Here is a 26,955-nt window from a genome sequence, read left to right as displayed (position 1 = left end):
TGATTTCTTGGAAATTTATGTGTACTACTAATGTGTCCCATGACTTTCTCAGAAGGGCTGCGGTGTGAGGAGTAGCTCTTGGGACTAGTGTTTTGTGTGACGTAGAGCTTATATGGTGATTATCTATATGGAGCTTCTCTAGGAAGTTTCTGGAAGGTTGAATTGGTGGTAAAAATCGCGTCCATCATTACCTCCAGTTCTCCCTGACCCTCAGCTTCCGAAATGTTCTCTTCTTTAGGTTCTAACCTTGCTGAAAACTCTATTTTATACTTTCAATCCAAACTAAACCAAACCAAACCAAACAACCCGCTCTTCCTCTTGTGTGTCAGGAGTTTCCCCTTCATCTGGCTTCCCTCAGGACATTTTCTTCCCCGCCGTGCCCCGTGACTGGATCCCAATCAGGCAGCACGGCTGTCTGCTTCATGCAGTTGTCACCCCTCGAGAGCTGGGTTCAGGCTCGCGCCCCTGCTGCTGGGTGTGTGGCACAGGAGTTCACCAGTGGGCAGATGCTGGCTCGCAAACCATTTCCTTCCCCCGAGAGAAGCGTCTGTCCGTGGAGAATGAAAACCGCCTAGTTCTTATTTAATCGCACAATGATAGCGAAGCAGTCATTTTGGGAAATGTCAAGTGCTCGTGCACCTGGGATGAGTAAAAGACATGAAAAAGTAAATACAGAAAGCAATCCTTTTCAGCATTTTTGAATTCGAATCATCAACCCCCAGTCTCAGCTCGGGGAGGTTTGTCAGCTGCAAGGGCGTCTGGGGTAAACCTCCACCAGACGGCCGTCCTTAGGTTGGTGGGCCTGCCGCTGAGGTGCACCAGGGCCCCCTCCCATGGGGCCTCGCACGAAGATCCCTGACCTGGGGCTCAGAAGCGTTCAGTCCCAACTTTGCCACCAGCCACCCTGAGTGTGAGATCTTGTCGGGAAGAGGGATGCCACGTGATGGCCATTTCTAATTGGGGTGCTGAGGATAAGCCGTAGTTAGCAGGCTCTAGTCTTTAAGAAGTCGCGCGGGTGGCGGTGGCATCGGTGGCCGAGGGATGTATTGTGGAGAGGCCCGAAGGAGGGAGGGAAGGACTGTGGTTGTGGGCTACCAGCTTCAGCCGAAGAGGAATTAGCCCCCCACTTGCGATCAGGGGCACTCTTGCCGGCTTATCCCAGCCCTGTCCCAGGTCCGCGAGGGCAAAAGCACATGTGCTGTTGTTTGGGTTGTTCATGGAGGAGCAGTGAGCTGAGACCGGGCAGTGGCAAGTGTGGCTATGTCTGGGAGTGTCTGGGTGTCTGCAGGGGGAAGCTGTGGACATTGACATCGATGTTTCTGTGGAGGCGAGGGCCGTCGTGTGCACTGTGGAAGGTGGGGCATTCCCAACCTCCTTCCTTCCACTGAATACTAGCAGGACCCAGTTACCATGATGACCAAGAACTGTGGTAGTTCCCGTGCCCCCGGGACGCCATCTCCTTCCTACCTGGGTTTCAGGACAACTGGAAGCCGAACGGTCTAGTTGAGTTCCCGCCAGAAAATTCCATATTCCAGCGTCAATATTTAGTTCCAGCTTTATTAAGAGGCAGCATTTCCTCACAACCCAACTGCTTAGTCCCCGTGAGGTCATGCCCAGAGCAGGCGTAACTGAACTGAACACGCTGCTTTCATGCTGAGAACACAGCTTCACGTATGCACTTCCGGCGAGCCAATCTAAAACTCACAGTGCAGACGTTGTTGGTCAAGGACTTTGGAGCCTGGGGACCTACACTGGCTTCTCCTGACAAACCTTAAGAAAAATCACTTCAGCTTTTTGGGCTTTGGTTAAATTCACCTTGTTCCTTGTCTCCGAGGTCCCTTCCAGGTCCAACATTCAATTCTACCAAGAGGCCATCGCGGACTCGTATTTGACCGTGAAAATGGAACATCTCTAAGACCAAGTATTTGGAGAGAAGAAATGGTTCCCACAGGAAGAAAATTTAAAATACAGAAAAAAAATTCTTACCACTCAAGTTTTGGAAACATTTTATAATTTATATATAAAATCTTGTAAGAAACCATGTAAAATGACAGAAATATCCACCTTACATTAAGAGTCAAAAAAAATTCACACACACTGAATGTAAATTTTAATTATAAAACAATATGAACAAAACGTTTTAAAATAATCTCAATTATTTGGCAACTCATCATGTCATTGCTAGAGACAAATTTGATCTTAAGAAAAATTTAATTTTATGAAAAACTTAAGTTGGACAGTTTGTTCATATGGGAGTTAAAACATGTTTAAAAAAGAATCTGGCAATAAAGCCAGTTTCTATCCTGAAATAATTGCGTATAAAACAACATAAAATCCTGAAGCTTGAAAGACAGGAGTGACCTAATCTCGATGCACTTCCCTTCACTGAAAAGGACAACATGGGAAGAGAATGGGCAGAGCCTCGGAAGAGCACAGACGGGAGGAATGAACAGCGACAGAGGCATGTTTGCTGCAGGTGACAGGACGCAACTCTACCTGAACCAGAACCTCTCACGCCACTGGGGCTGGAAGTCAAGGCACAGATGCGAGCATAATCTAAAAACAAGTTACATTCTTAAAACAGTCACAGGTGTGAGCGGAGAAGCAATGCAGACCCTTTCTTGAGCTTAACTACTTCACTTGGATACATGCGAGAAGATTCTGTATTTCCTGCCAGATCATATTCAGAGAGTTACAAGGCAGGCAGGATCCTAAAACATTTCTACTAATGACTGCATAGCATTTAAAACCCTTTTTTTTATATAAAAAAAAATAATAAAATAAAATAAACAGATATATAGTAAAGTTCACAGATAAGTTTTCTCTGTAAAATAAATAAAGTGTTCATTGATTAGCATCATACATAGAGTAAAATACAACCTATTTTTACATGTTTATATACTGTACACGGATTACCAGTAGGCAGCCTGATGTCTGATGGGCTGGAAGGGTTTGCATTAGTGATGTGTCACATCGGGAAATCCCAATTTCAAATGTTAAAATATACAACTACTTTGTTTTGAGTTCAGATACAAAGTAAACTTATTTTCCTTTATCTGAAATAAATGTACATACTATCTTCTATGAACAACAGTTTATAAAGCTGTTGAAAACAGAACAAGAAAAAGCTTGCACCTAGGAACTTAGAGCACATGCATGTCCTTTCCCTGGTTAAAAAAAAAAGCCTATGGCCCCGAGGCTTGATTCTCTTCTCTCGGCTATGTCCCCGACAAGCCAGGGGCGGCGGAGGCCAGGATTACCGCTTGGCCTTCTTCGAAGGGGCTTCTTCCACCCTCTGCTGGCCTCTGGTTCGGGCTCCGGGGGGGCTGGCTTCCCTCTTGCGTTTGCTAGAAGGGGAGAGCTGGGCCTTTGATCTGCAGTAAAACAAAAGTCAGGGCAGCGGTGAGAGCTGAAAGGAGTGGCTTCGATAATTTGGGAGTTCTTTAAAACAGGGAAGGTTTTTGCACTTGAGAGCCAGGAAGAGAAAACCTGGGTCACATTTATATAGGAAGAGGAGACTCTAGAAGAACTGTGCTAACGGGTCATCTGCTGACCAGCTCACACCCAAACGGCACGAGAGGAGGAGCTCGGAGGCCTGTGCTCCCCCCGTTCCAGCTCGGTCACACTCCCGGTGCCGGCCTGGGTCAAATCTACCTTCTTCTCTGGGTCCTAGTCCTTTTATCTACAAAACAATCAACAGCCAGTCCTCCACGTGCTGTCCCAAGGTGAGGTGACCAGCAGGAGCAGAGCAGGACCGTGGACAACGTCCAGGTGGTGCCTGATCACGTCTCATGGGACAATGTTACGGAGGAGAGCCGGCAATGCTAGAAAAGGCACGGGAATTTCAGAGCAGCATTCTGGCCAACCTCCCTGCCACCAGCCTATCCCCGCTCTCCCATCTGCCACAATTATCTGTTGGAAACCCCAATGAATCAAGTCACTGTCCTGTTTATCTGCTACACGTATAATCCTCTTGACTACCTGAGGCTTTCAGGATAAAGTCGTCCCGAGAATTCACGAAGTCCTTTATAATTTGCCCTGACTTCTGCTCCAGCCTGGGCTACGGTCCTGCCAAAGTACGGCCACTGCCAAACACAGGACATTCTTTCACATTTCCATGCTTTGGCACGTGAGTTTTTAGAGAATCACCCCACACCTCCCACCCAGCACATGTCCTTGTCGTTAAGCCCCAGTTCCAAAGCAAGTCCGTCTGGAAAGCCTTCCTCATCATGGAGCAAGTTGCTCTCTGGAAATCCTGCGGCACGTTGTCTTCACCAGAGTGCTTACCACTGTGATGACCCTGCTGGTTTTCCCAACTGTAGGCTGCAGTCGTTATTTTAAAACAACACGCAAATAGACCACAACAGAAAATACCACTGGTATTACTTCTATTAAATTTGGATCATGAGAATTTTGTTGCAGTGATAGCGGCAGAACGTGAGCACTCTGCAAATATACTGCGAAACAGAGTTTTCATGTGGGCGGTGCCAGAAAGGCGTGCAAGTCACGGACACACGTCTCCCCGACTAGGGTGGTTCTCTGGGGCAGCTGCTAGGTCTTACTCCTCTTCCTCTCCCCAGCACCTTGCACAAAGACACATGTCAGCAAGCAGCCACAGTTCTATCCATGAAGGACAAGACCTGGAAAATCAAACTTGCAGGAGACAGACCAATGGGGCTGCACTGATAGAAAGACCGGTCTCGCTTATTGCTCTTTTGGCAGCACAAGTGAATAAACTCAGACTGAGTCACAGACTGCTGTACAGGACGCAGCGTCAGCAAATCTGCATGTGCGCAGAGGGGCTGGAGAGCAGTGTCTGCCGATCTCCCGTTTCAGGCCGTGTCGGGAAAGCCACTGGCCGCTGAATGAACACCTCCTCGCCGAGCAGCGGGCACGCCAGCGCTGTGCCACATGCCGTGTAGCAGGGGACGGCAGCTTCCTCCGGGCCGTGTGAGCTCGGGGGGTCACCCAACATGTGGTCTGTGACCAGCGGCAGCAGGACCCCCCGGGAGCTATTAGACATGCAGACTCTCAGGTCCTACGCAGACCTATAGACGCAGAATCTTAGCACCGACCTTCCCTGACTGCTCCGCAATTGCATTTTGAGAAATATGGACCAGACCTTCCTGAGATTCCTTCCTTCACTTATGAAATAAGGATAAATACTACATTTCCCTTAATGAGAATTAAATGGGAGAATCCATATGAAAGATGCCTGGCACTTCAGTGTGCTTCCCCTTCTAGAAGATGGGGATGGAGCACACATACACTACCCGTATGCTGGGAAGATCGACTGTTGTAAGAGATGTCACAACGGCTTTTGTACCCTGTGAAGTCTTTTTATCTGCTGATGCTATCATGTACAGAAAGTACAAGACCCGCATCTCAAGGACGCAGCTTAGAGTTCAGAGAGGGCATACACCGCCACCCTGTGCACAGCCGGCTGGACGTGCCGCGGGAAGGACAGAGAGGAACTGAAGCAGTGGGGCCTCCTGAGGACGGAGTGTGACGGATGGCAGTGCCTGGCCTGCTGGCGGCCGGCGGCAAGGGCGCTCAAGGACCAGCACAAGCCAAGGCCGCAAAGGAGGGCTGGGCGCAGCCTGTGGGAAGCGGTAGGATGAACGCGGCTGCGGACGGTGGGAGCCGGCCAGGGGCTGGGCCGGAAGCGGCTGTTTACCAGTCACCCCATCACCTCTCAAAACTCTGGCTAAAACCGAAGCGACTCTGGGCTGTGACGCGACTGGCCATGCTGTGCTGGTTTGGCCAAGTACTTGGACCTGCGACCACTCAGGAAGAAACACGCCTCGTCTTTGGTGCTGGCGGCCGGGAGTCGGTGTGCAGGGCTCCCAGAGCCCGAGGGCAAGTCTGTGGCGAAGCGCCTTCTGCAGCCCCTCCAATGCCTTCTGGAGTGGGTTTCCATTTGGGAAACTGATGATCCCAAAAGACAGTTATTTGGCAAGAGAAAAATTTTAAAGGAACTTGGGAAGAAAACGTTACTGTACCAAAAATAGTCTCTGGGGATTAAAAATGATTTCAAGTGTAAGCAGGGACTTACCTTCCTACTGGGGGAGATTTACTACCTTTTTCACTGGTAGAGAACTTCTCCTTTGCTAATATTTGGCGATTTCTAGCAGAAACGGTTTCTGGGCTGCCAAGTGCGGACGCTGCACGTGCAGAAGGCTTGCCACGATGCTTTCTGAAACAGATGACAGAGACATCGGGCAGCCGCACACTGAACACGCCAGGCCTGGGGCCTCCACAGAAAGGACGACGCTCTTCACGGGCGAGCCAAAGAACAGGGATGAAAAGCAGAAAATGGCAGGTTTTCTGGACGGTTGGTACAAAGCAGGTCTGATGTCACCCGCATCTAACTGCCCGCATATGACGGTGCCTCTGCTTTTACTGTGCGGGGCATCTTGTCACGATTTAGAGACAGACGACTCCGTGATGATAAAAAATACACCGGCCGACAAGAGGACAATCCCTAAAGCGCTCCCCAGAGTAGAATAAGGGGCCGAGACGGTACAAGACAGTACAGTCCACAAGGCTGGCTGGTCAGGCCCCGCGACGGGTCCACGCAGGAAACCGCACCGGGACCAGGGAACAGAAGAGCAGGTGCGCCAGCCAGACTGCAAGAGAAAGGACTGGCTGAGCCGGTGTGCGGGTCCAGCCGAGGGAACGGAGACTGGGCGCGCACCGAAGCACGTCCCCCCAGGATAAGGTGGGGCAAGCCTGTTCTGAGTTCACCAGTCCATGCTATCCTTAGAGAGGAGAGCAGATAAATTCTGGAGAGCAAACAGGATGAGGAGAGGGATCAAAATAAGAGAAGCCTGGAAGCTGCCCTCCAATGTTCAGGGAAATGCTGAAGAAAAGCCCAAGAGCAGAACTAAAACACGAGCAGACGCTCAGGGAGGCCAGCTTCCACCGGACACAAGGACGAGAACACCGAGGAGGAGGCTTCCCTGTCCCCAAGAAGCCCGCAAGCAGAAAGGCCTTTGCAGGGGAGCTGCTGTGCAGACAGGGAGGCGCTGATGGGTTAGCAGCACTGACCCATGAAGACCCCAGCTGACCCCAAGAATCTGCACTGAGGAAGATGCCAGAGCCCGAGAACCAATCGACTGATGCCCCGGAATCTAAACTAAGAGAAAAGGATCCATTTGTCAATCAAAAGTTCTTAAGGCACATTAAGGAAGAGCGCTGACAGTCTAGGTGATTCTAGAATCCTAAGTCAAATAAGATTTGTTTTCAGAGAATGAATTTTAAAAGGCAAACCTGACCACTACTTTTAGACACTCACTCCAAGACAGCAACCAAGAAGGCCTACAAAACTGTCTGAGGTGGGGCCCTACTGTCCCGGACGATCTTTGCGTGAGTGTTTAAGGAGGTGGGGGTGGCGGGGTGGGGCGCTCCAGAGCCCGACCCTCTCCCATGAGCAGGAAACTTGATTCTGTCTCTTCTATTTATCTGAGTTGTTCCATCTAAAAACAAATACGAGACCACCACCTTACCTTCAGCCGTGGGAGCTCTTAAAGTCTCGTGGCTCTAAAATCTGAGTCTTTGAGAAACCAAACCGTGGTATGGATGGCTACTAATGGGCAAGTCTGAAGTGAACAGAAATAGGCTGATTTTAAGTCTTTATATGAACACAGGACATTATTACTGTTACACTGTGGTGACGGGCATAGGAAGTGATACTCTCGAAATAAATGTCCCTGAACTGTTTGATTAATGTTGGCTAATGAAATGACACAAGACGATACCAAATTAATAGCCTGCGAATCCCCTTGAAAATGGAAAATATTCTTGCTCTAGTAAGTTAATAAACCGTAAACGGATGCGACAGGGCTCAGAATGCGCAGTGGGAAAAAGAACGTTGACTGATGTTAATGGGTGCGGGTGGGGGTGTAACTGGCAAGTGATATTTGTCCAGAGTTAGACAGATTTCTTTCCTTTAGGACGATGCCGAGCCCTTAACATTTTAATGTGCGCTGTGACTTATGAAGGAGAAGGAATTCACCGGCATTCCCAAAACTCATTTGACCATGGCACTCTTTTTTCCAGGGGCTTCTGGCTATACTGGGGTTTGGGAGAATAAACTCTGGGCAACATGAAATTAAGTTATGTTAGTAAAAAATGGTTGCATATGGGCCATTTCACATGGTCAGCCTATTCCACTGTGGAATCACACGCGTCCTACGACGGTGATGGGCACGCCTGCCTTCTCTCTCGCATGGAGCTGAGCGTGCTGCCTGCAGGGACCGTGTTATACACAGGGTCTGCTTTCACCCACGGGCCCGGCATGGTATCTGAGACACGTCCTGAGGCTCGGTAAGTATCTGTACAGGAACTGTATGGGTCCCACCAAACAGGCATTTAGAACCTGGCAAAGACTCTGATGTGACCCTCGACAACAGTTTAAGATGGAAGGTGGGTTTCTCCAAGAAGAACTGCCGCGTCCGAGGGCTAAGTGCATGTGCTCTCTGCTGAAGATAAAACAGAAGGAAATGGCTTAGGCTGCAGCATGAGGGAGTCAATGAAAAGAGAATCCCATGAAAGCCAAAGCTGCTGTCTGATGGAGAAGCTGGTGGAGACCTCTGGAAGCTCTCTGCTGCCCCGTTACCTCTGAGCCTCTGATCTGGTGGTGGACCTCGTAGTGGCTCCCGAGGGCTCCTCCTCTTCCTCCTCTTCCTCTTCCTCCTCAGACTCCTGGTCCTTCTTGTCCTCAGTGGCTTCAGAAACTGATTTCTGGCGTTTTCTTTCTGGCTCTGAAGATTCTGTTCAAATAGAAGGGTAACACCTGGACTGTACAATTCCCCAAGACACTTCCAAAGGAGAGTCATGGAGTTTAGAACGTAGGGTATTAGGGACTTGGAGGCAGAAGAAGTGGTTTTCCATTTCCTTTTGTTCCAGCACTTGCAATTCACGACTGTTTAACTTAATCTCAAACACATTTGGGATAGTTTACTTAGGCAGTTCACAGCCAACATTCATGAAAAATTCACATGTACTCAGAAAAGCATCTGGGATGTACCATTTCTGACATGGGATTAGAGCCATTTCACACATATTTATGTAATATTAATACTAGCTGTGCCCCACTGGATTTCTCCTCATCCAGAGAAAAACTCTTAAAAAGGTGATTTTGAAATGATAAGACCCCACAATTAAGAATGTGCCAGAAACATACCAGCATCATCTGACAGAGTGAGCGAACGCTTGGGCTTTCTTCCTCTCCGACGCACACTTGCTACTGTTTTTTCTTCACTATCATCCTAGAAGCAATAAAATTAAAGTGGAAGGGGTGGTTAGCTGAACATTTACTAAGTTGATCCCTAAAGGACACACCTTGACAAGAACATGGAGACTTACGTTGCTTACACTTCTTTCTTGTTGGGTACTGGTTTCTTTATTGGACTCATCTAAGAAAAGGAAAATCTCTGCATTAACACTCTCTTAGTGTAAAATTAACTTTCAACAGTCTGGCTTGTTATCTCTGAACGTACCAGTGCTGATTAATGCACTCTTACAATTTATCATTATTTTTTTATCAGGCAAGCAAAGTTCGAGTCAGAACACCTAGCGGAAAGTACATTCGAGGGGTGCCTGGGTGGCTTAGTCGTTAAAGGTCTGCCTTCGGCTCAGGGCGTGATCCCGGGGTTGTGGGATTGAGCCCCGCATCGGGCTCCCTGCTCTGCTGGGAGCCTGCTTCTTCCTCTCCCACTCCCCCTGCTTGTAGTCCCTCTCTCACTGTCTGTCTCTCTCTCTGTCAAATAAATAAATAAAATCTTAAAAAAAAAAAAAAAAAAAAAAAGAAAGAAAGTACATTCGAATGCAAGTCAGGGCCTCCAAATTTGCACTTCAGACTTGTCACAAATAACCTATGCGATCTGGAAAAATTACTTAAATTCCTCAAGCCTCAGTTTTTCATCTGTAAGATAAAGACCTGGGTTAGACCACCTGTAGGGTCCCTTTCAGATCAAATGCTCTGTACCCAGAAAGGGAGGAGGAAAGGGACATTTGGGGAGCCCTCAAACCACACCAGGACACGCAGATCTGGATTACACATCTCACTGAGCTCTCAACGTAGCTCCCTCTCTGTTACGACCCCCATTTGGTAGTTAGGAAAAACGAGACTCAAGCAACCTGATTTAAGTAATGTGTTCAGTCAGAACTAATAAGTAGTGCGATAGCTGGAGTTCTCTTGACTAAAAACAGTTACATCAGAGCAATTAGAAAAGTACATATTTAAGCCTATTTTAGGTTGTGTAGGCCTATTCTTTATATATTTGCTTTCTGTAGATGTTACAGTTTTCTGACAAGGGAAAAAAATGAAGTTTACTTCAATGCACTATTTGAAGTAAAAGTTATGGGGATGCTTCCTAGACACTCGACAACCCAAAGGTACTTCTCACTGGTGGCAAGGTCCACGTATCACCCTTTCTGCAAGTTCAGTACACTGATGTAGACGGAAGAGTTACACCGAGGAGGCCGACAGTGAAGAAGCCTGTCGTAACTGGTCATCATTACCGAGACTTGGAAAATCGCTGCCAAACCTCAAAACATAATCACACAGCTCAAATTAGAGTCCTTAAAGGGCATTCAAATTATAAAGGTTTCCTGTCGTATGGATTCAAAATATGATAAAATTATGAATAAAAACTGGCTAAAAACCGATCATAGGCAGAATCTCCCCTTGTAAAAAAAAAATAATAAATCAACCTTAATTTTCTGAGAGACAAGAAAAACTGAAATACAATCACAAGATCACACACAGTTAACTATGTGGAAAGGTTTCTAAATTACATATTTGCTTTACCTTGATAGAATATGTACTTTTCTGATCTAACCAGCCATTTATTTTATCCCAAACAGTTGTCCCAGTCATCTTTTTTGCCTACGCCAATCCTTTAAAACCCACCAAAAGAACGTGTGCGTTTTTTTTTTAAGATTTTATTTGAGAGTAAGAGAGAGCACTTGTGGGGAGGGGGGGGCAGGGGCAGACGGAGAGGGAGGAAGAATCTCAAATGGATTCCCTGCTGAATGTAGAGCCTGACACGGGGCTCGATCTCATGACCCTGAGATCATGGCCTGAGCCCAAATCAAGAGTCAGATGCTTAACCAACTGAGCTACAGGCGCCCTGGTATTGTTGTTTTTCTGTAAAAATATTTTTAACCATGAAATTATTATATACACATTGTAAAAATGCTGGAAAATTCAGGCAATGGTAACAATATGGAATGTTCCCATTATCCCACCACCCAGAGCCAATCATTGTCAACATTTTGGAGTATTTTTCTCCTTGGAATGAGGACAAGAATAACTGAAACAGTTTTATCTCTTGCACTCTGGCTTTGGAAGCTACACAGGCTGCTTTCAAAATTCTTCTGAGAACAATAGGCTCTTGAGTAAATTCCCGTCTTCCCGGTAAGAGTGCCTAGTTCCCAGGCTGGTCTCCTTCTCCCTTAAACATATCCAGTAAATTATGATTTGGACACAGCAGCGTCGTCCCTATTTTACTTTTTGTTGCCTTCACCCTCCTCTCTGGAGGCTTCCAAAACCAAGACGGGCTCAGATCACAAGAAAAGCCAATAGCTGTGGTCTCCCACGGCTACAAGGACAACGGTTTTAACCCACTTCATTGAGAAACAATGAAAGTCTAAAACCTTCCCCAGTAGCCAGCTGCCCCTTCCCCTTCCTTACACCCCACGCAGAGCAATGCTCTAGGTACACACCTGTCTGTGTTAATTTGGGTTTGCCGCCAGGTGGAGACTGTTCTACCTAAATTTAAACCAACAAAAAACTGAATTTAGCAGTTAGTCATCATCACCAAGAAAGTCATTCGTTCTCCAAGGCAGGTTTAGGACCTTTATTATGTAGGCAGAGTATATGGAACCTATTTTTTGCCCCTGATTGAGAATACCAAGCGAATATGGATGTCCCACTTCTGAACACATGTCTCTCCACAGGAGAATTAGGGCTGCCGCGCACCTCTTCCCAGCCACCCCGCCGTGATGCTGGGAGAGGAGCAAGGGAGGTGATGTGGCCGGGCCACTGTTTATATTCCCCACACCGTCTTACAGGCTGGCAAATGCGTTCGCCTATGGCGCTTTGGTTTTGCTGTCTCGTAATAATTCTACCGAGATGGGTACTACAGGTATTGTTATGCTGCTCCATGTCCGAGGAAATAGGAGTCTCAGGAGGGTCACATGATCAGCCCAGTGTCACAGCTCTGGAAGTAAGGGGCAGAGCTGAGGCTGGAACCTCATTTGCTTTTGGTAGGACACTGGACATACGTCTGACCTTCTGATAATTCTGTCACTGAAACTCATGCAATGAAGTCTCGATACAGTGATTTTGTTGACTATACACTTCAGGGCCAAAGACAAAGAATGTTTACAAAGATAAAGTGTCACTGAGGATTTTCCTGCATTGAAATCAATGTACATTTTATTATGAAAGGAACTCCACAGAGAGTAGTAAGAGGTGAGACATACTGGAGGTTTCCATAAAGAAGCCATTATCTAAAAACCGTATAAAACAACTATTTTCTATATTAATCAAGGATGACCACCAGAAGGCAAGTCCTTATATAATTTTTATAAAAGCAAACTCACAAGTGAGGATGGGATCAGACTGCAGAATAGTCTGTTTATGTAAAGACATCAGTAATTAAAATATTACTTAAATGGTTATTCAGTGTTTTATTTAAGGGATTCTTTTCATGCTTTTCAAATATTTAAAAAAATAAAGTAGTGGAAAATAATCCAGGTCAAGGGCAAATACTCCCAGAGTTCTCATCTGTTACAATTACTTACAGTGACAATGCCAGTATCTGTTTTGCAGTCTTCTTCTAAAAAATAAAAAATAAAAATCTCACTTACAAATCAGTTTGAAAATGTCTTTTTTTAAAAGTTGGCCCCAAACCCAACATGGAGCTTGAACTCACGGCTCTAGATCAAGACATCCACTCTCTACTGACTGAGCCAGCCAGGCGCCCCTGAAAAGGTCTTGCATGTGAACTAAAAACACAACAAATACCTACTTGTTTTCAATGCTGTTTCTAAGGGGTGTTTACGAGGTCTTCCTCTTTTCCTTTTAATAATTACTGGCTGATCTTCCTAAGGGGGAAAGGAAAAAAAAAAAAAGGCAATAAAAATTTTTAACATGAGATTTAGAGTTCCCTCCTCAGAGGTCTCGGATCCCAACTCTGTCACTTAAAAAAATACATGACACCGGTGCTTCATTTCTCGCCATGCATTCCGTCACCTGATGAACACTGAGAACTGTATTATGAATCTACGCGGTAGTGAGGAATGAGAGATGACAAGGTAACGGAAGTGAGTACTTCGTGTCCGCTCTGACTTCTGCCATCGGTATGCATGTACATTTAAATTTGGATTTAGTCCTAGTCGCTTGTGACCAAATGTTATCCCTTATGAAAAATAAAGGAGACTGCTTAACTTCTCATACAGAAGTGTGAAGTGACAAAAAGAACTATTAAGAAGTTGTACTGGGTAGAATTTAAGAAACAAAACTGATGAACACAGGGGAAGGGAAGGAAAAATAAGATAAAAACAGAGAGGGAGGCAAACCAGAAGAGATGCTTAACTCTAGGGAACAAACTGAGGGTTGTGGGGGAGGGTGGGGGGATGGGGTAACTGGGGGATGGGCATTAAGGAGGGCGCTTGATGGAATGAGTGCTGGGTGTTGTATGCAACTGATGAATCACTAAATTCTATCTCTGAAACTAATAATACACTAAACGTTAACTTGAATTTAAATAAAATCTGAAAAAGAAAAAGGTATCAGACAGGTAAACTTGGTAATGGTTATCTAGGTGTGGCTGGTGTATAGGTTGTTTCCCTTGATTTATGGGCCTGTCTCAGGCCAGTGGATTCCAGCCCCCACTGGGCTCCCTGCAAATCCCGAGGCAGGGAGGGGGCAGGGCTAGAGGCTGGCCTGCTCCTGCAGCCTCCCAGGAATCCCCCACTGGGCCTCACGAAACTGGGTCCCACTGGGCACCCGCTGTAGGCCTTCTGCACACCCCGCTGTGCTGCTCCCATTTCGTCCTGTCCAGACGCCAGGGCTTAGCCGCCCCGTTCTCTGACCTAAACACTTGCCTGGCTTGGCCGTGCCCTACTGCCAGGACAGGAACGTGACTTAAACACTGAGGTACAGCTCTGGGCTGATCCCATGCGTCTTGACAGAACTAGGTCTCATACGAATGTTTGGATGAAATGAAAATGGAGAGACCAAAATTAATCAAACTGACACTGATAAAATGCACAGTATGAAAGGGTGTCCCACTGCACTAAAAACATGTACTTCAAAAGCACTTGACAAAAACTTTAGGTAATAGCATTTAACACATTTTGTCGTTAGTACTTAAAATATCTGAATAGGAAGAAACGAAAGACATCCCCTACCTCTTGAGATTTAATGTTGTCATCGTCATTCTGCTCCATCTTTTCGCCAGCCGCTTCGCCGCTGTATTCGTCTGCAGAGACAGCAGAGCTCGGTTCAGGGCCGGGGACCACAGTCGGCCGCATGGCCGCCACACTGGCCCAGGTGGCCTGCACGGCCCCAGTCACATATGCACACACGCACCATCCACAGGCCTACGCCACCGAAGTTACCAAGTGGGAGTCGGGCTAACTGATAAGAAGCACACTCTGGATTGAGTTAAGATCCAAATTCAAAATGATTCCCAAGCCCTGTGAATAGGATGTGTATTCTCGAGGGAGGGCAAACGAGTCAGCCGTGGTTTAGGCCGTGAAGCCTGGTGAGAGAGGAGTCTCGTCTCAAAACAATTTATCTAAGTCCGTATATTACTCACCTTTCTCGTCCATGGCCCTTGCAGCAGTGCTGTTTGTCTTAGAACTTGTTTTAGGTAGTTCTTCCAAATCTCCAGCGTTCTCCTCCTGTGGAGAAGTGGAACGACAGAAGAAGCTTCTTAACCCTGCCTCCACTTGTCCTCCCCAAAGTTTTCCTTTCTATTTCAAAAACAGATTTGTAACTGCTTTTTATAAGTTTGTTGCAGAATTTTTAAAAAGTTAACTATTTTTTGCAGTTAGTGAGGCTATACAAGGAGAAACAAATTCTGAAGGCAGAACAGCATGAGATAAAGCTCAACCATAAAGCAACAAGGGCATTATTCTTTTCCCTGCAAAACAGAATCAGTCTTTTCCTCCCTCATCCTGGATTTTATCTTTTTGAGAGAAACTCCAAAGAAGGAACTGATAGGAATTTGCAACAGATTTCTTTTCTTTATTGGGTGGTGGAGGAGGGGATTAGGGGGAAGCGATAAAGGGGGAAAGTGCCTAAGAGAATTTTGGGGTATTCAGCTGGGCTGATTTAGAGCAATGATCTCTCAACAGCTGAATCATTCACTCTGAGTTGCAAAACAGTTTTCAGCATGAAGTATCAAAATGTTGTACTGTAATACTAATATATACGTAAAAACAAAAACAAACCCACACAAATTAAAATATAAAATTAGAATTCTGTCTTATAAACACTGAAAACGTTATCTAGATTTGATTTTTTTTTAGTGAAAATGATTTGTATATTCTACTTAAATTCAGCATTAAAAAACTTACATGAAGTTGAAGGGAAAATAAAAAGAGACCCCTTCAATATTGCTGCCTCTCTCCAAATTTAGGAGTACTGTCTCAGGATTCTTGTTCTAGATAGGGCAGGGGGAAGGATGGGGTTAAAATCCTGTTTCTTTCCTTCACCACAACCAATTGAAATTCATGACGATACATGACTCTCTCTTTGGCTGTTAAAATTCTTTTACTACTTTTTATTTAGTTCATCAGTCACTGGTGGAAAACAGAGACTCTGAACTGGTTTTTAGCAAGCTAGAATTCAACTGCATATATTTTTATAAGCTGACTTAAATACTTTTGGAACATGGTAGAAAAAAATAAATTAGGGAAAGAGAGAAAAAGGAGATAGAACTAGTTTGGAATAGACAATGAGCAGCACCAAGTCTCAGAAATGGAAGCGTGCTGAAGAAGAGGTATCTACCAGGAAATGGAGAGATGTGGGCCCAGAGAGCAGGAGCAGAAATAAAAATTTCTGAGCCACCTCCCTGAGTCATCCGATGAAAACAAGACCGTATAAAAAAAGGCAGTGAGAGGCCAATCCTTGGACTGGACTACTTATATTTTAGGGGCAGGAAGTAAAGGAGAGAGAAGGCAGGGTACTAAAACTTTCAAGTGATACATATCACTATGTTTCAGTGTTTTGGTGCAAGCACACCTGCGGTAAAGCATCGGACACTTTGGAAGGAAGCACCTAGAAGCCTGAAGTCAATGACATCACTGAACAGAAACCTGAGTAATAGTTATACATAAACTGTGATTTTACAGTTTAAAATTATAAAGTGCAATATTAGGGTTTTTTTTGCAGGACTGTAAAAAATACACTTTTTATAATAAAGTGATTATAAAGATACGTAAAGTAAAAAGAATACTAGAATGAAAAAGAATGTTATAATAAGTGTTCACAGTGATGCAATTAGGTTACCCCCAAAACTTAAAATTAATACGTGGAAAGAATACCTTTGTATCTTGTGGTTCAGTTTCAGAACACTGCCTCTGTGCTGTTTCTATTTTGGAATCTAGGACATCTGGATTATCATCTGTAAATCAGTTTGGACAGAATCACAAAGGAATAAAAGCTAAATGAAAAATGAAATGCACAGTTCTATTTTAAGACAGTTTAAGACTTCTTTTTTAGTCTTGTGATACAATGAAGCCAAAAGTTATTCTAAATGTATTTATGTCATGTGATTTAAGCACTGAACACTGCCTGTGGCCCTGGCAAGACAAAACAAAACAAAACAAAACACAACAAAAAATCCACAAACGCTTAGCTGACACCAAGAAACCAGCAGGTTCTATGGAAAGGGCTTCAGGCATACAGAGTTCCCAGAGATACTTTTAACTCCCTGCATGAGTTACCACATAGAAGGTACAGCTTAGTGATTGAGACCATGGGCTCAGGAATCAGATTTACTTGGTGAGAATAAAGTCACAATCTTGCCGAATCTTAATTTCTTTATTTATAAAATGGTGATAATGCCTATCTCACATAGTTACTATGAATGTGTGTAAAATAACATCAATAGTACCTAAAATATGAACTCGAGAATTAAAAAATAATTACATACTCCCAACGAAAAAATGAAAGTATTTATCCATTCTTTCTCACATATTACTGAATAAATATTCATTACGACTGTATTCCACGTCAGGTATCAATGTATAAGTCTACACCATCTGATATGGCAGCCGTTAGCTACATGTGGCTGTTGAAATTTAAATTAAAACTGAATGCAATTATAAATCCAGTCTTTCATTCACACCGACCACATTCAGTTGCTCAAGAGTCACACGTGGCTAGTGGCTACTGCACTACACAGAACAAGTGTAGAGTATTTCCATCACTGTGGCAAGTTCTGCTGGACGGCGCTGTTATAGACCATGGGAAAATCAACAGTATGAACCACGGAAGGACTATTACATGAACCTTTACTAACGTGCTTCACTAGCTCTGTGGGGTGTCTGTTTATGACATAAAATCAGGAGTCCGGTGGTACCTGGCTGGGTCCTAGGCACAGGTAGGTTACGGGGGGAGCTCGGTATTGTGTGAGTTCCAGGGTTGGCTCACCGGCAGGTTACAATGTAGTTTCTAAATCAAGTTCAGCAAAAACCCTGGAGGTGTCAAGCCAGTCTGGATACAAACTGGACTCCAGAATTGTACAAGGAAGCAATTACTCCTCTTAAAAATGTTCTATGATATTGGCCTAATATTGTGGATGTAAAAATAATATGATCTTCAAAGATGTCTGAAAAAGGAACATATATTCTAAATACCCAGTTCATCTTCTGAAGAGGGATAATGCCTCTTTCTTTTTCTTTTAGGCATCTGCCTTTCTCCTTCTTCAACCTGGAATCAAGAATGACTATATATTAAAGTCAATAGAATCCGGAACCAAATCTACTGAAATGACAGCACATTTTATTAGCTTTAGTCTTTGAAATAAGTTTTTAAAAAATCTAGAATACAATTTTGGCCCCTAGATTTGGATGAGACTTATTTTGTAAGGTTGAGTCTTTTTTTTCGGATTTGAATGTAAATCTATACAAAACATTAAAATCTGTTTCCAGTTAGTCACTGTATTCCAACCATTCTAAAATACATTTTAAGAAAATATTTCTCTTTTTCCCATCTCTGAAGTCAAGCTATGTCTCATAATCAGTGGCATGTCCTAAATTAATTGGTAGTGTTCTTCTCCTCTTTCATTGGCCCAGCAAAGAGCTGAGGAAAGGCAGTGTAAGAAATAACATTTACCCCTCCTGCCAGTACAATGTGGACACATTCCAATAATTACCTACACAAGAGCATAAACAGATAAAAGTGATATGGAGACCCGTTTAATTTTTAACACATACAAAGAAGTAAAGCCTTTCTTTGTTACCACCCAAAGCGCTACGCACAAAACATGAAATACTTGAGTTTCTTATGAAAACCCACCTCTTTAGGATTTGCTTCAACACTGTGATCTCTTAAGGCTTCTGTGTTGTCTTTTCTGCCATTGGATCTCTCTGATTAATAAATACAAAAAAGAAAAAAAAGTTAAGTATTTATTCACTCCAATATTTATTTTAGGAGTGTGCATGGCAGCGGGAAGGACACTTTGTAAGTCATTGCGACGGGGTCCTCATAGCAATCAGGTAAGCTCCAGGATTCCCGTTCGTACAATGTAAGTAAATGGGTTCATGGAGGCATGAGGTCACTGGACCGTGCACAGTGACTTCAGAGCCACGGTCCTCTAGTTCATGGAGCAACACAGTGTGAAGACGTATCCAAGGAAACCAAGCAGGTATTACCCCATAGCTGTCAGATGAGCAAACGTTCCCCAGTCGGGTAATACCAAATACAGGAGAAGGCGTAGAGACACAACTGGTACACCACCCGGGGACAATCTGGCACGTTCGGTAAAGCTGAAGTGGTGCCTACCAGCTCAGCCATTCCACACCTAAGTTCCAGGCACACGACATAAGCACAAGATCATGCACGGCAGCACTCTGTGCAACTGGGAAAAGTTGCAAAAAACCCAAAAGTCCACCAACAGAAGCACAGAGTAACCGTGGTATATTCACGCAATGGAATACTAAACAGCAACTGAAATGAAGTAACTAGAGTTATACACGTCAACATGACAACCGTTCAGAGCATAATGCCAAATGAAAAAACAAGATGGAGACAGTTTGTCTAATGTGATACCCTTTTCCTAAAGCATGCAACAGCAGGCAACATATTTTTTATGTAAATAAATACAGCAGTTGCAGAATAGTGGTTCCCTTTGGAGCAGAATAAGAGAGACTGGGATCAGCGAGGCGTATGTGAGTTCAATTATATCTGTAACATTTTTTTTTAAAAAGCATATGAAGCAAATATAGTAAATTTTTAAAGATCTGACAAAACTGGGTGATGAGTATATGAGTGTTTATAATTACTCCTACTTTACTTTGGTTTGAAATATGGTATAATATATTATTATAAAAAGACCTCTTTCCCCACTCTTGGAATAAAGTATCGACAACAGTCTATGTTCTGTCTGAGAGGAGAATTACCCCTCTGGAGTTGGCAGCCTCCACAGGTTTCACGGAACGAGGCCCGACTCCTAGGAGACCCATATAAATGTGACACACCTGCTTTAGCGAACGGAAACTGTCCGTCAGACGTAAACACAAGTGCTCAGCACGGAATGTCTCCTACAGTGCAAACCTCAGGCAGCTACACATTTTGTATTCACATTGCATTAAGTCCACTGTGAAGTTCTAGTAGCTATTTATGGCAAGGCACCACTTATAAGCTACAGGGCCTTCAACAAGGCCCTGGACCTCTCCCAGCCTTGGTTTCCCCAGCTAGAGAAGTGATGCTGTTAGTACCTACCAAATGATATGAACGAAGTAAGAGAAAATTTGTGAATTAGCATAGGGCCTGGTGGATAGAAGGCGCTCAACAAATGGGAACTACAATTATACCAACATTAATACTATGAAATTCATTAACTTACCTTCTTTGTTAGGAGATTTGCTATGAATTTCTTCATTTGCTCTTGAGCCCGAATTTTTGACCTAAATATATCACAGAAAAGGTTATTTATGGATAATATCACCAAAGTCTTAAAGGCAGAAAAAACAAATAAGAGAACTGACATAACCTGGTTGTTTGTGGGAATATGGAAATGGGCTGGAATACGTGCTCTTTTAAATTTCACCCAGAAGCTGAAGAGCACAGAGCATCTTCCTTTTGAAGAAGTTTTGGTTTAACAAATTATCGTCCTACTGTGTTTTATTCTCCTTGTCTTTAAAATGGTTATGGCAAAAGTGTAAGAAGTAAAAAAAAAAAAAAAATCTGAATTCTATGAATTCTCTTCCCATCCAATGATCCCTCATGATTTTTTTTTTCTTTACTCAAAAATGCTAAAGGATTCTGTCATTCTGTCATCATCTCTCTTTGGCAAATCTTGTCGACTGTAATTTTATTTTTTTAACTGAGGGAAACTCAGAATATCCAACAACATTCTAAATCCCAGCTACAGAATTTCATGCATATTTGGAAAGGCCAGTGATACTCTCAGACTGGGGAAAGGCCAGTGATATTGGGGGCCTCAGGTAAATGAGATGAGGAGGAGAACTGGCTCCACATCTGGAATCCTTTTGGAGGGTAAATACGAACCAAACCAAGTGGGCTTTTCTCTTTCCTCTTACTCAGCTGCCTGCGTATGAGTTTCTAGCTATAAAACAGGATGTTCAAAGGGGGTGAGGATAGCCCTCTGACGTGTGGCAGTGCGCAGAGCTCCCCGAGTTCTCTCGGGACATTGGAACGAATGTGTCTCTTTGCAATTCGCAAGCATTTTACAAAATGTTCTCTCCTGATAAGGTATCAGGTCCCCTGTGCATTAAGAAAAACATAAAACTTCTTTCAAGCACAGCCACAGCTGGGAAAGAATATGCATACGTGCAATCACGGTTTAGTATCTTCAGAAAAGCTTTCCAGAAACCAAAGTGAACTTTAGTTCTCAAAATAAAATCTTTTGTCTGTAACACCAGGATAATTTCAGATGTTGTAATTCACTTATCGAACTTGTTACAATAACAAAAAATAGAAAGTTCACAGTTCTTTGAAGGATTTCATTAGTAATTCCGAGGTGAGTTTCCTAGTTTGAGGTATCTGGGCCTTCTTCTGTTTCCTGAAATACTTCAAGATATTGGCCTAAGGAGCCACTAGAGTGCAGTGCTGCTGAATTCAGAGTGCCCCCTTTTTTTCGGGGGAAACAACTAAAATTCATGACATTAGTGGATACAGTTGCATGTTGGCCTGAGTATCTCAGCTGCTATGTCGCACTAGAGCGGAGAGCACGCCACAAATAGCCTCCTGTCTCCTCAAGAATGCACAGACAACCCCTTTGCTAGACGCCCCCTTTCCATTCGCTCTCAAAACACCAAGCCCCACAACAAAACCCAAACCATTATGGTGACTTACGTTATCAAGTGACTCATTCACCAAGAAAGGCTCCCTCCGTAGTTCAGCTGCTCAAAAACAAAATGAGAAATAAGGAAACTGAATATTGTTTCTGAACCACAGAGAAACAAATTTATAATTTTTTAAGGTAAAGCAGGACTATGTCCCTAACTGGCTTTGTGAACTATAAAATTCTGACCACTTATTTTCTACAACCTGTGCCTGCCATTACACCAGAAAAACAACAGACATTAACGCTGCCTGCATTTTTGTAAAGGCAGTGGTCCATTAAACCCCTGTACCTATTTAACACTCTTGGTGATCTGAAGCTTAGGAGAAACGTAGACCTTTGCTGTACTGTTCAGCTACAAAGTGACACTGGTTCATTTAAAAATAATGCCATCAAGTGAAAAGTTAGATTCTATTCCTTCAAACAGCAATGGTCTATTTATATTCTCTGGAAACTTGAAGTACAAGGTCTACTGTTTCTACTCAGCAATGACAGAACACACATTTTTCTTTTAAACAACTTCCTTTTACGTAAGTAGATCTCTTATTGAATCGTACCTAAACACAGTGAAGTCATCTGGAATATACTGTGGGAACAAAGGACTTCAGAATCCAAAAATGTTACCTTCTTGACAATTAACAAATGGGATGTTAATTATTTGTACCTTTTTAAAAAAAGATTTTATTTATTTATTTGAGAGAGAAAGAGAGAGCACGAGAGCATGAGCAGGGGGAGAGGCAGAGGGAGAGGCAGACTCCCCACTGTGCAAGAAGCCTGATGTAGGGCTCGATCCCAGGACCCTGGGATCATGACCTGAGCCAAAGGCAGACGCTTAACCAACTGAGCCACCCAGGCACCCAATTATTTATACTTTAGTACATATACACAAGTTTTAACTGATAAATTTAGGTTTTGGATAAATTAGTCATCGTTAAGGTTTTAACATGTCAGTATGAATGGCTTCTCAGGCCTTGGGGTGGTCTTCCAGGACTGCTTGATAATTAAGGCTCTTGAGATCACATACTTTGAAGGTCACCCCTTCAGATGGTTTTGCCTTGGAAGGTCCCTGCCCTGACCACCCAAGACAGTCCTGGGTGAGGATTATACACACCACTCCTTACAAACTGCCCTTCCCTTTGCCTTGTCCACCTAATGCATACCTACTCATCCTTCAATATTTGGCTCCAACTTAAGGGGAGTGACAAGTGTTATGAAAATTCAAAACTTACATATTCTTTGGCACTTCAATTCTTTTATGGAAATACTTGGGGAAACACATAACTACATGCATATGAAAGTTCCTTGCAGCTCTATTTATAATAGTAAATACTATAAAAACTGGAGACCACTAAAGATCTAACAAATGGGAAAACGCGTTACAGACTACTTTCAGCTGTTAAAACAAATGAAGTCAATCTGTATATGGTAACACCGAGTAAAAAAAAAATAAATTAAAAAACACTATAAATACTATGATTTCACTTTTGTTTAAATATAGAATTGTATTTAAGGTGGGTATCATGAGAAGTGGGAAACTATTAAGCACTTCTATGTGTCTTACTTTCTATAATGAAAGGGGAGAGAGATTGGTTCAGCTTAAACCCAGGCCCTCCCCAAAGCCCTCCCCAGCAAGGCTGACCCCACCAGACATGAACATATCTTTATTACAGAGAGCACCTTCCTCATTGGCACGTTATTTCTGCAAACTCCCTGAGCGCAGACAGGGACTGCATTCTCTACCTCGATTTCTAATGTTTGTCGGGGGAATAATTTAAAAAGCCAAGGTCATCACGTAGTAAACATGTAGTTGCTCTCCTAGCACCTTCCCCAAGAGCTTAGACTGTGGTCTGGGATACGAAGTGTTTCCAGGACACCAACTTTACTCTCACCCCAGGAACAGAGCACTTGATTTACTTAAAACTCAACCAGCAAGTACATTCATCTGGCCACAATCATTAGTTTAGGGTGGACAAAGGTACCTAAGCTGAATCAGAGTTAAGTCTTGGGATTTTGGCCAGGAATGACAGGACAAAGATATTTCTCTAGAGGCTTACAAATGAGTAAGGAATTACTTCTGTTGGGGGCTGAGAGAAAGGGAAGAAATTGGGTCTTTGCAAGACAGGTCTTTGGGGACATCATGTTCTTGGATCATGCTCTGCCTGAACTTTGCAATTTTGTGAATACTACTATGGACTGGATGTTTTGAGTCCCCCCAAAATTCATATATCAAAACCCTAAATCCCCAATTGTGATAGCATTTGGAGGTGGGGCCTTTGGGATGTTTAAATATCGTGAGGGTGGGACACTGTGCTGGGTTTAGTGTCCTTATGGAAATAAGGAGATCTTTCTCTGCATGTATACACACAAGAACATAACCAAAAAGAGAGCCCTTACTAAGAACCCGACCATACTGGTGCGCTGAACTTGGACCTCCGAGTTTCAGAACCAAAGGAAATAAATATTTGGTGCTTAAGCACTCAGTCTATGGAATTCTGCTCTAACAGCCTAAATTGCCTAAGACAGTGAGCTAATACATTTCCTATACATTTGTATGGTTTTCTGTGACTTGTAACCAAAATCACCCTGACTGCTCTACGCGGCTTACATGGACATTTTAACACTGAAAAAAAAAAAAAGAAATGGCATAAGTTTGGTCACATGCTCTAATGTTCCTATTACTTTTTCCCTTAGTTAATGTGCAGATCAGAAAAGACGGTACAATAATGACTAGAATACAAACCAGAAATAATTGTCCATTGTCACAATTCTCATTTCTAGTTCCCTAAGCCAGTGGTTCTCAAAGTGTGGTCCAAGGACACCTGGGGCTCCTGAAATCTTCCATCAAGGGCTCCACAAGGTCCAAACTATTATCAAAATACTAAAATGTTATTAATACTTCACCTTTTAAATTCATGAGTACACAATGCAATTTTCCAGAGGCCATGTGATTTCCCAAAATTATCTGAAAAGGCTATTAAAATCCAACCATGTGAAGTATGATGCTGAATTTTCTTCATATACTTCAACCAAGATAACAACAGCAACATACTGAATACAGAAACAGCCACGAGTAACCAGTTGCTCTCTATTACGCTAGACTTAAAGCGATTTGCAAAAATGTAAAACCATGTCACTTTTCTTCCTACATTTTGCCATTTGGGAAAATTTGCTATTTTTCATGAAAAAACTGTTATTTATGTTAACCTATTGTGAGTTAATTATATTGAATGAATACGTATCTTATAACCTTCCCAGTTTTAGTTTCTTATGCGGTAAATGTCAACAGGTATAATCCACATAACAAAAGTTCTCTGGGATACTCAATAATTTTTAAGAGTGTAAAATGGTCCTGAGTTTGGGACCTGCTGCATTAATCCTTTCTGATGCTGAGGTTCTCTCCGACAAAACCTGAAGTGGACCCTGAAGACAGTGCACAGAGACTGGAAAGAGCCTGTACAAGCTGGCAGCAGCATCAGTGGTCACCGGGGCCCAGCTAGAGTCCAAGGGCCAAGAGACAGAGGTTTGAGTGGGTGCATGGGCTGCAGGCTAGTTTCTGGAAAGGAGGTGTGACAGCACATGGAAGGGCAGGAAGGTGCATGGAGACACATTTTGGGGAAAGAGCAAGAGTTTGCTCTAAAGCAACTTGCCTTCTCCCATACTTATTTGGAGATAAGAGATTTAAACAATTGCTTTACATAAAATCGACTGACGAATGATGACAAGTATATGCTACAAATGAAATAGCAAAGAATCCTCTCCAACCTATTTTAAAAAGTGAGAGGCAAATTCACATAGCCTGTCTTTTATTATGAATCAGCTATTAATTTGATTTTATTTTTTTAAAGATTTATTTATTTATTTGAGAGAGAGAGACAGCAGAGCAAGTGAGAGAGAACACAAGTCAGGAAGACGGGCAGAGAGAAAAGGAGAAGACTTCCCGCTGAGCAGGGAGCCTGATGCAGGACTCGATCCCAGGACTCTGGGATCACAACCTGAGCTGAAGGCAGACACTTAACCGACTGAGCCACCCAGGCGCCCCTCAGCTATTGATTTCAAGCTGTAACAAAAGGTAAAACTACAGGCCGGGAAAACAATGTGAACCACCGCTGAAAGGAGCTTACCTACTCCACCTGGCTTTCTCCCACATGGACTTGCTGGTGCTGCTAGAATTTCATGGTTTTTCTCTTCCACTGATGGTATAAATGTCTAAAAAGTCCAAAACACCATAAAAACTAAGTTAACTGAGGTTTTTACAACAAGAAGGCAAGACTAACTCAACTTAATTAAAACATCTAGCATTCTTGTAACAACAGAAAAGATTACTTTTTTTTTTTTTTTTAAAGATTTTATTTATTTATTCATTCGACAGAGATAGAGACAGCCAGCGAGAGAGGGAACACAAGCAGGGGGAGTGGGAGAGGAAGAAGCAGGCTCATAGCGGAGGAGCCTGATGTGGGGCTCGATCCCATAACGCCGGGATCACGCCCTGAGCCGAAGGCAGACGCTTAACCGCTGTGCCACCCAGGCGCCCCCAAAAGATTACTTTTGAGTCTGTGCAAAACTGCAGATGAATACACGCCAACTTTCAGAAACAAAACAAATCAATTCAATCTCATACTTCATCCATCAATGGTTCTGCCGTTGCTACAGCAGAACTCCAAATTAGTATGACACACGTGACCCTCACTGATCATGTCCCCTCCCTCGTCAGGTCTGCATTTCTCCACAGCACGCCCTGCATCACTGCAGTGCCCACGGCTGACAACTGACCCTCGTGCTCCATGTCCAGAACACACGTCTTTGCCTGCAAGGCTCTTTTGTTTCTTTCTCCTCTGGGAAACTTCCACTCTACTTGTAAAACCCCACTACAATGTCTTCCTTGCAAGCCCTCCCGTCTGTGTACCCATGGCTCCTGCTGGTAAGTTGAGTCCCCTCTGCACTATACATAGTCCCCATGTTCACTGCTACCTTGTCTCTCATATGCTCAGAAGGTGCCATGACATCAGACTGCAGAGGAGAAATGAATGTGGGGTGACAGGAAGAGACTGAGGGTGACTCCTGGTGTCTGGGAGGAAATGGAACTATGATGATTGAAGTTCTTAGCTTTCCTGCCTCAGGATATGACAATAACAATGTGTAAGTGTCTTAAGTACACTGGGAACGGGAGCCACGTGATGCTTAAGGACGTACACGTCTGCGTGCGGTGAAATGGTACTCACGCCATCTACAGCTCAGCGTAACTGAACTATCAGCCATACCTCAGTTTTCAAGGTGCTCTTCAGTGCCTGTCCTCCCAGAACATTCGATGGAGACTCTTCATTGCCTAATGAAATTCAAACCATTAAACCAACTTAAGAATTTGCTTACAAAATACAAGCTGAATCAAAAGGTGACAGGA

General features: G+C 43.7%; 1 protein-coding gene across 5 annotated transcripts in view; it reads right to left on the bottom strand.

Annotated features, from left to right (window-relative positions):
- Positions 1-2,095: 2,095 nt before the first annotated feature.
- BOD1L1 (biorientation of chromosomes in cell division 1 like 1) overlaps positions 2,096-26,955 on the bottom strand; it is a 53,005-nt gene continuing 28,145 nt past the window's right edge. The window contains exons 11-28 of one of the 5 annotated variants that reach the window (XR_005833454.1): positions 26,816-26,880; positions 25,679-25,763; positions 21,569-21,615; positions 20,097-20,157; positions 18,548-18,618; positions 17,887-17,959; positions 16,570-16,649; positions 14,838-14,922; positions 14,428-14,498; positions 13,044-13,119; positions 12,817-12,851; positions 11,734-11,779; positions 9,370-9,419; positions 9,188-9,272; positions 8,621-8,774; positions 6,056-6,196; positions 3,982-4,085; positions 3,289-3,374 (exon numbers count right to left, since the gene is read on the bottom strand). Coding sequence is in view for 4 of the 5 variants with exons in the window: in XM_040625124.1 (XP_040481058.1) it covers positions 3,172-3,374; positions 6,081-6,196; positions 8,621-8,774; positions 9,188-9,272; positions 9,370-9,419; positions 11,734-11,779; positions 12,817-12,851; positions 13,044-13,119; positions 14,428-14,498; positions 14,838-14,922; positions 16,570-16,649; positions 17,887-17,959; positions 18,548-18,618; positions 20,097-20,157; positions 21,569-21,615; positions 25,679-25,763; positions 26,816-26,880 (1,403 nt within the window). In the remaining variant the exon portion in view is untranslated. Of the gene's footprint in view, positions 3,375-3,981; positions 4,086-6,055; positions 6,197-8,620; positions 8,775-9,187; positions 9,273-9,369; positions 9,420-11,733; positions 11,780-12,816; positions 12,852-13,043; positions 13,120-14,427; positions 14,499-14,837; positions 14,923-15,600; positions 15,687-16,569; positions 16,650-17,886; positions 17,960-18,547; positions 18,619-20,096; positions 20,158-21,568; positions 21,616-25,678; positions 25,764-26,815; positions 26,881-26,955 lie in introns of those variants that run through there. The other 4 variants (XM_040625126.1, XM_040625124.1, XM_040625125.1 and 1 more) reach the window with 4 other exon arrangements.

The sequence above is a fragment of the Ursus maritimus genome, unplaced genomic scaffold (assembly GCF_017311325.1).
Source record: "Ursus maritimus isolate PB19 unplaced genomic scaffold, ASM1731132v1 scaffold_8, whole genome shotgun sequence".
NCBI lineage: Eukaryota > Metazoa > Chordata > Mammalia > Carnivora > Ursidae > Ursus > Ursus maritimus.
This window is presented reverse-complemented; position numbering and strand designations above follow the sequence as displayed.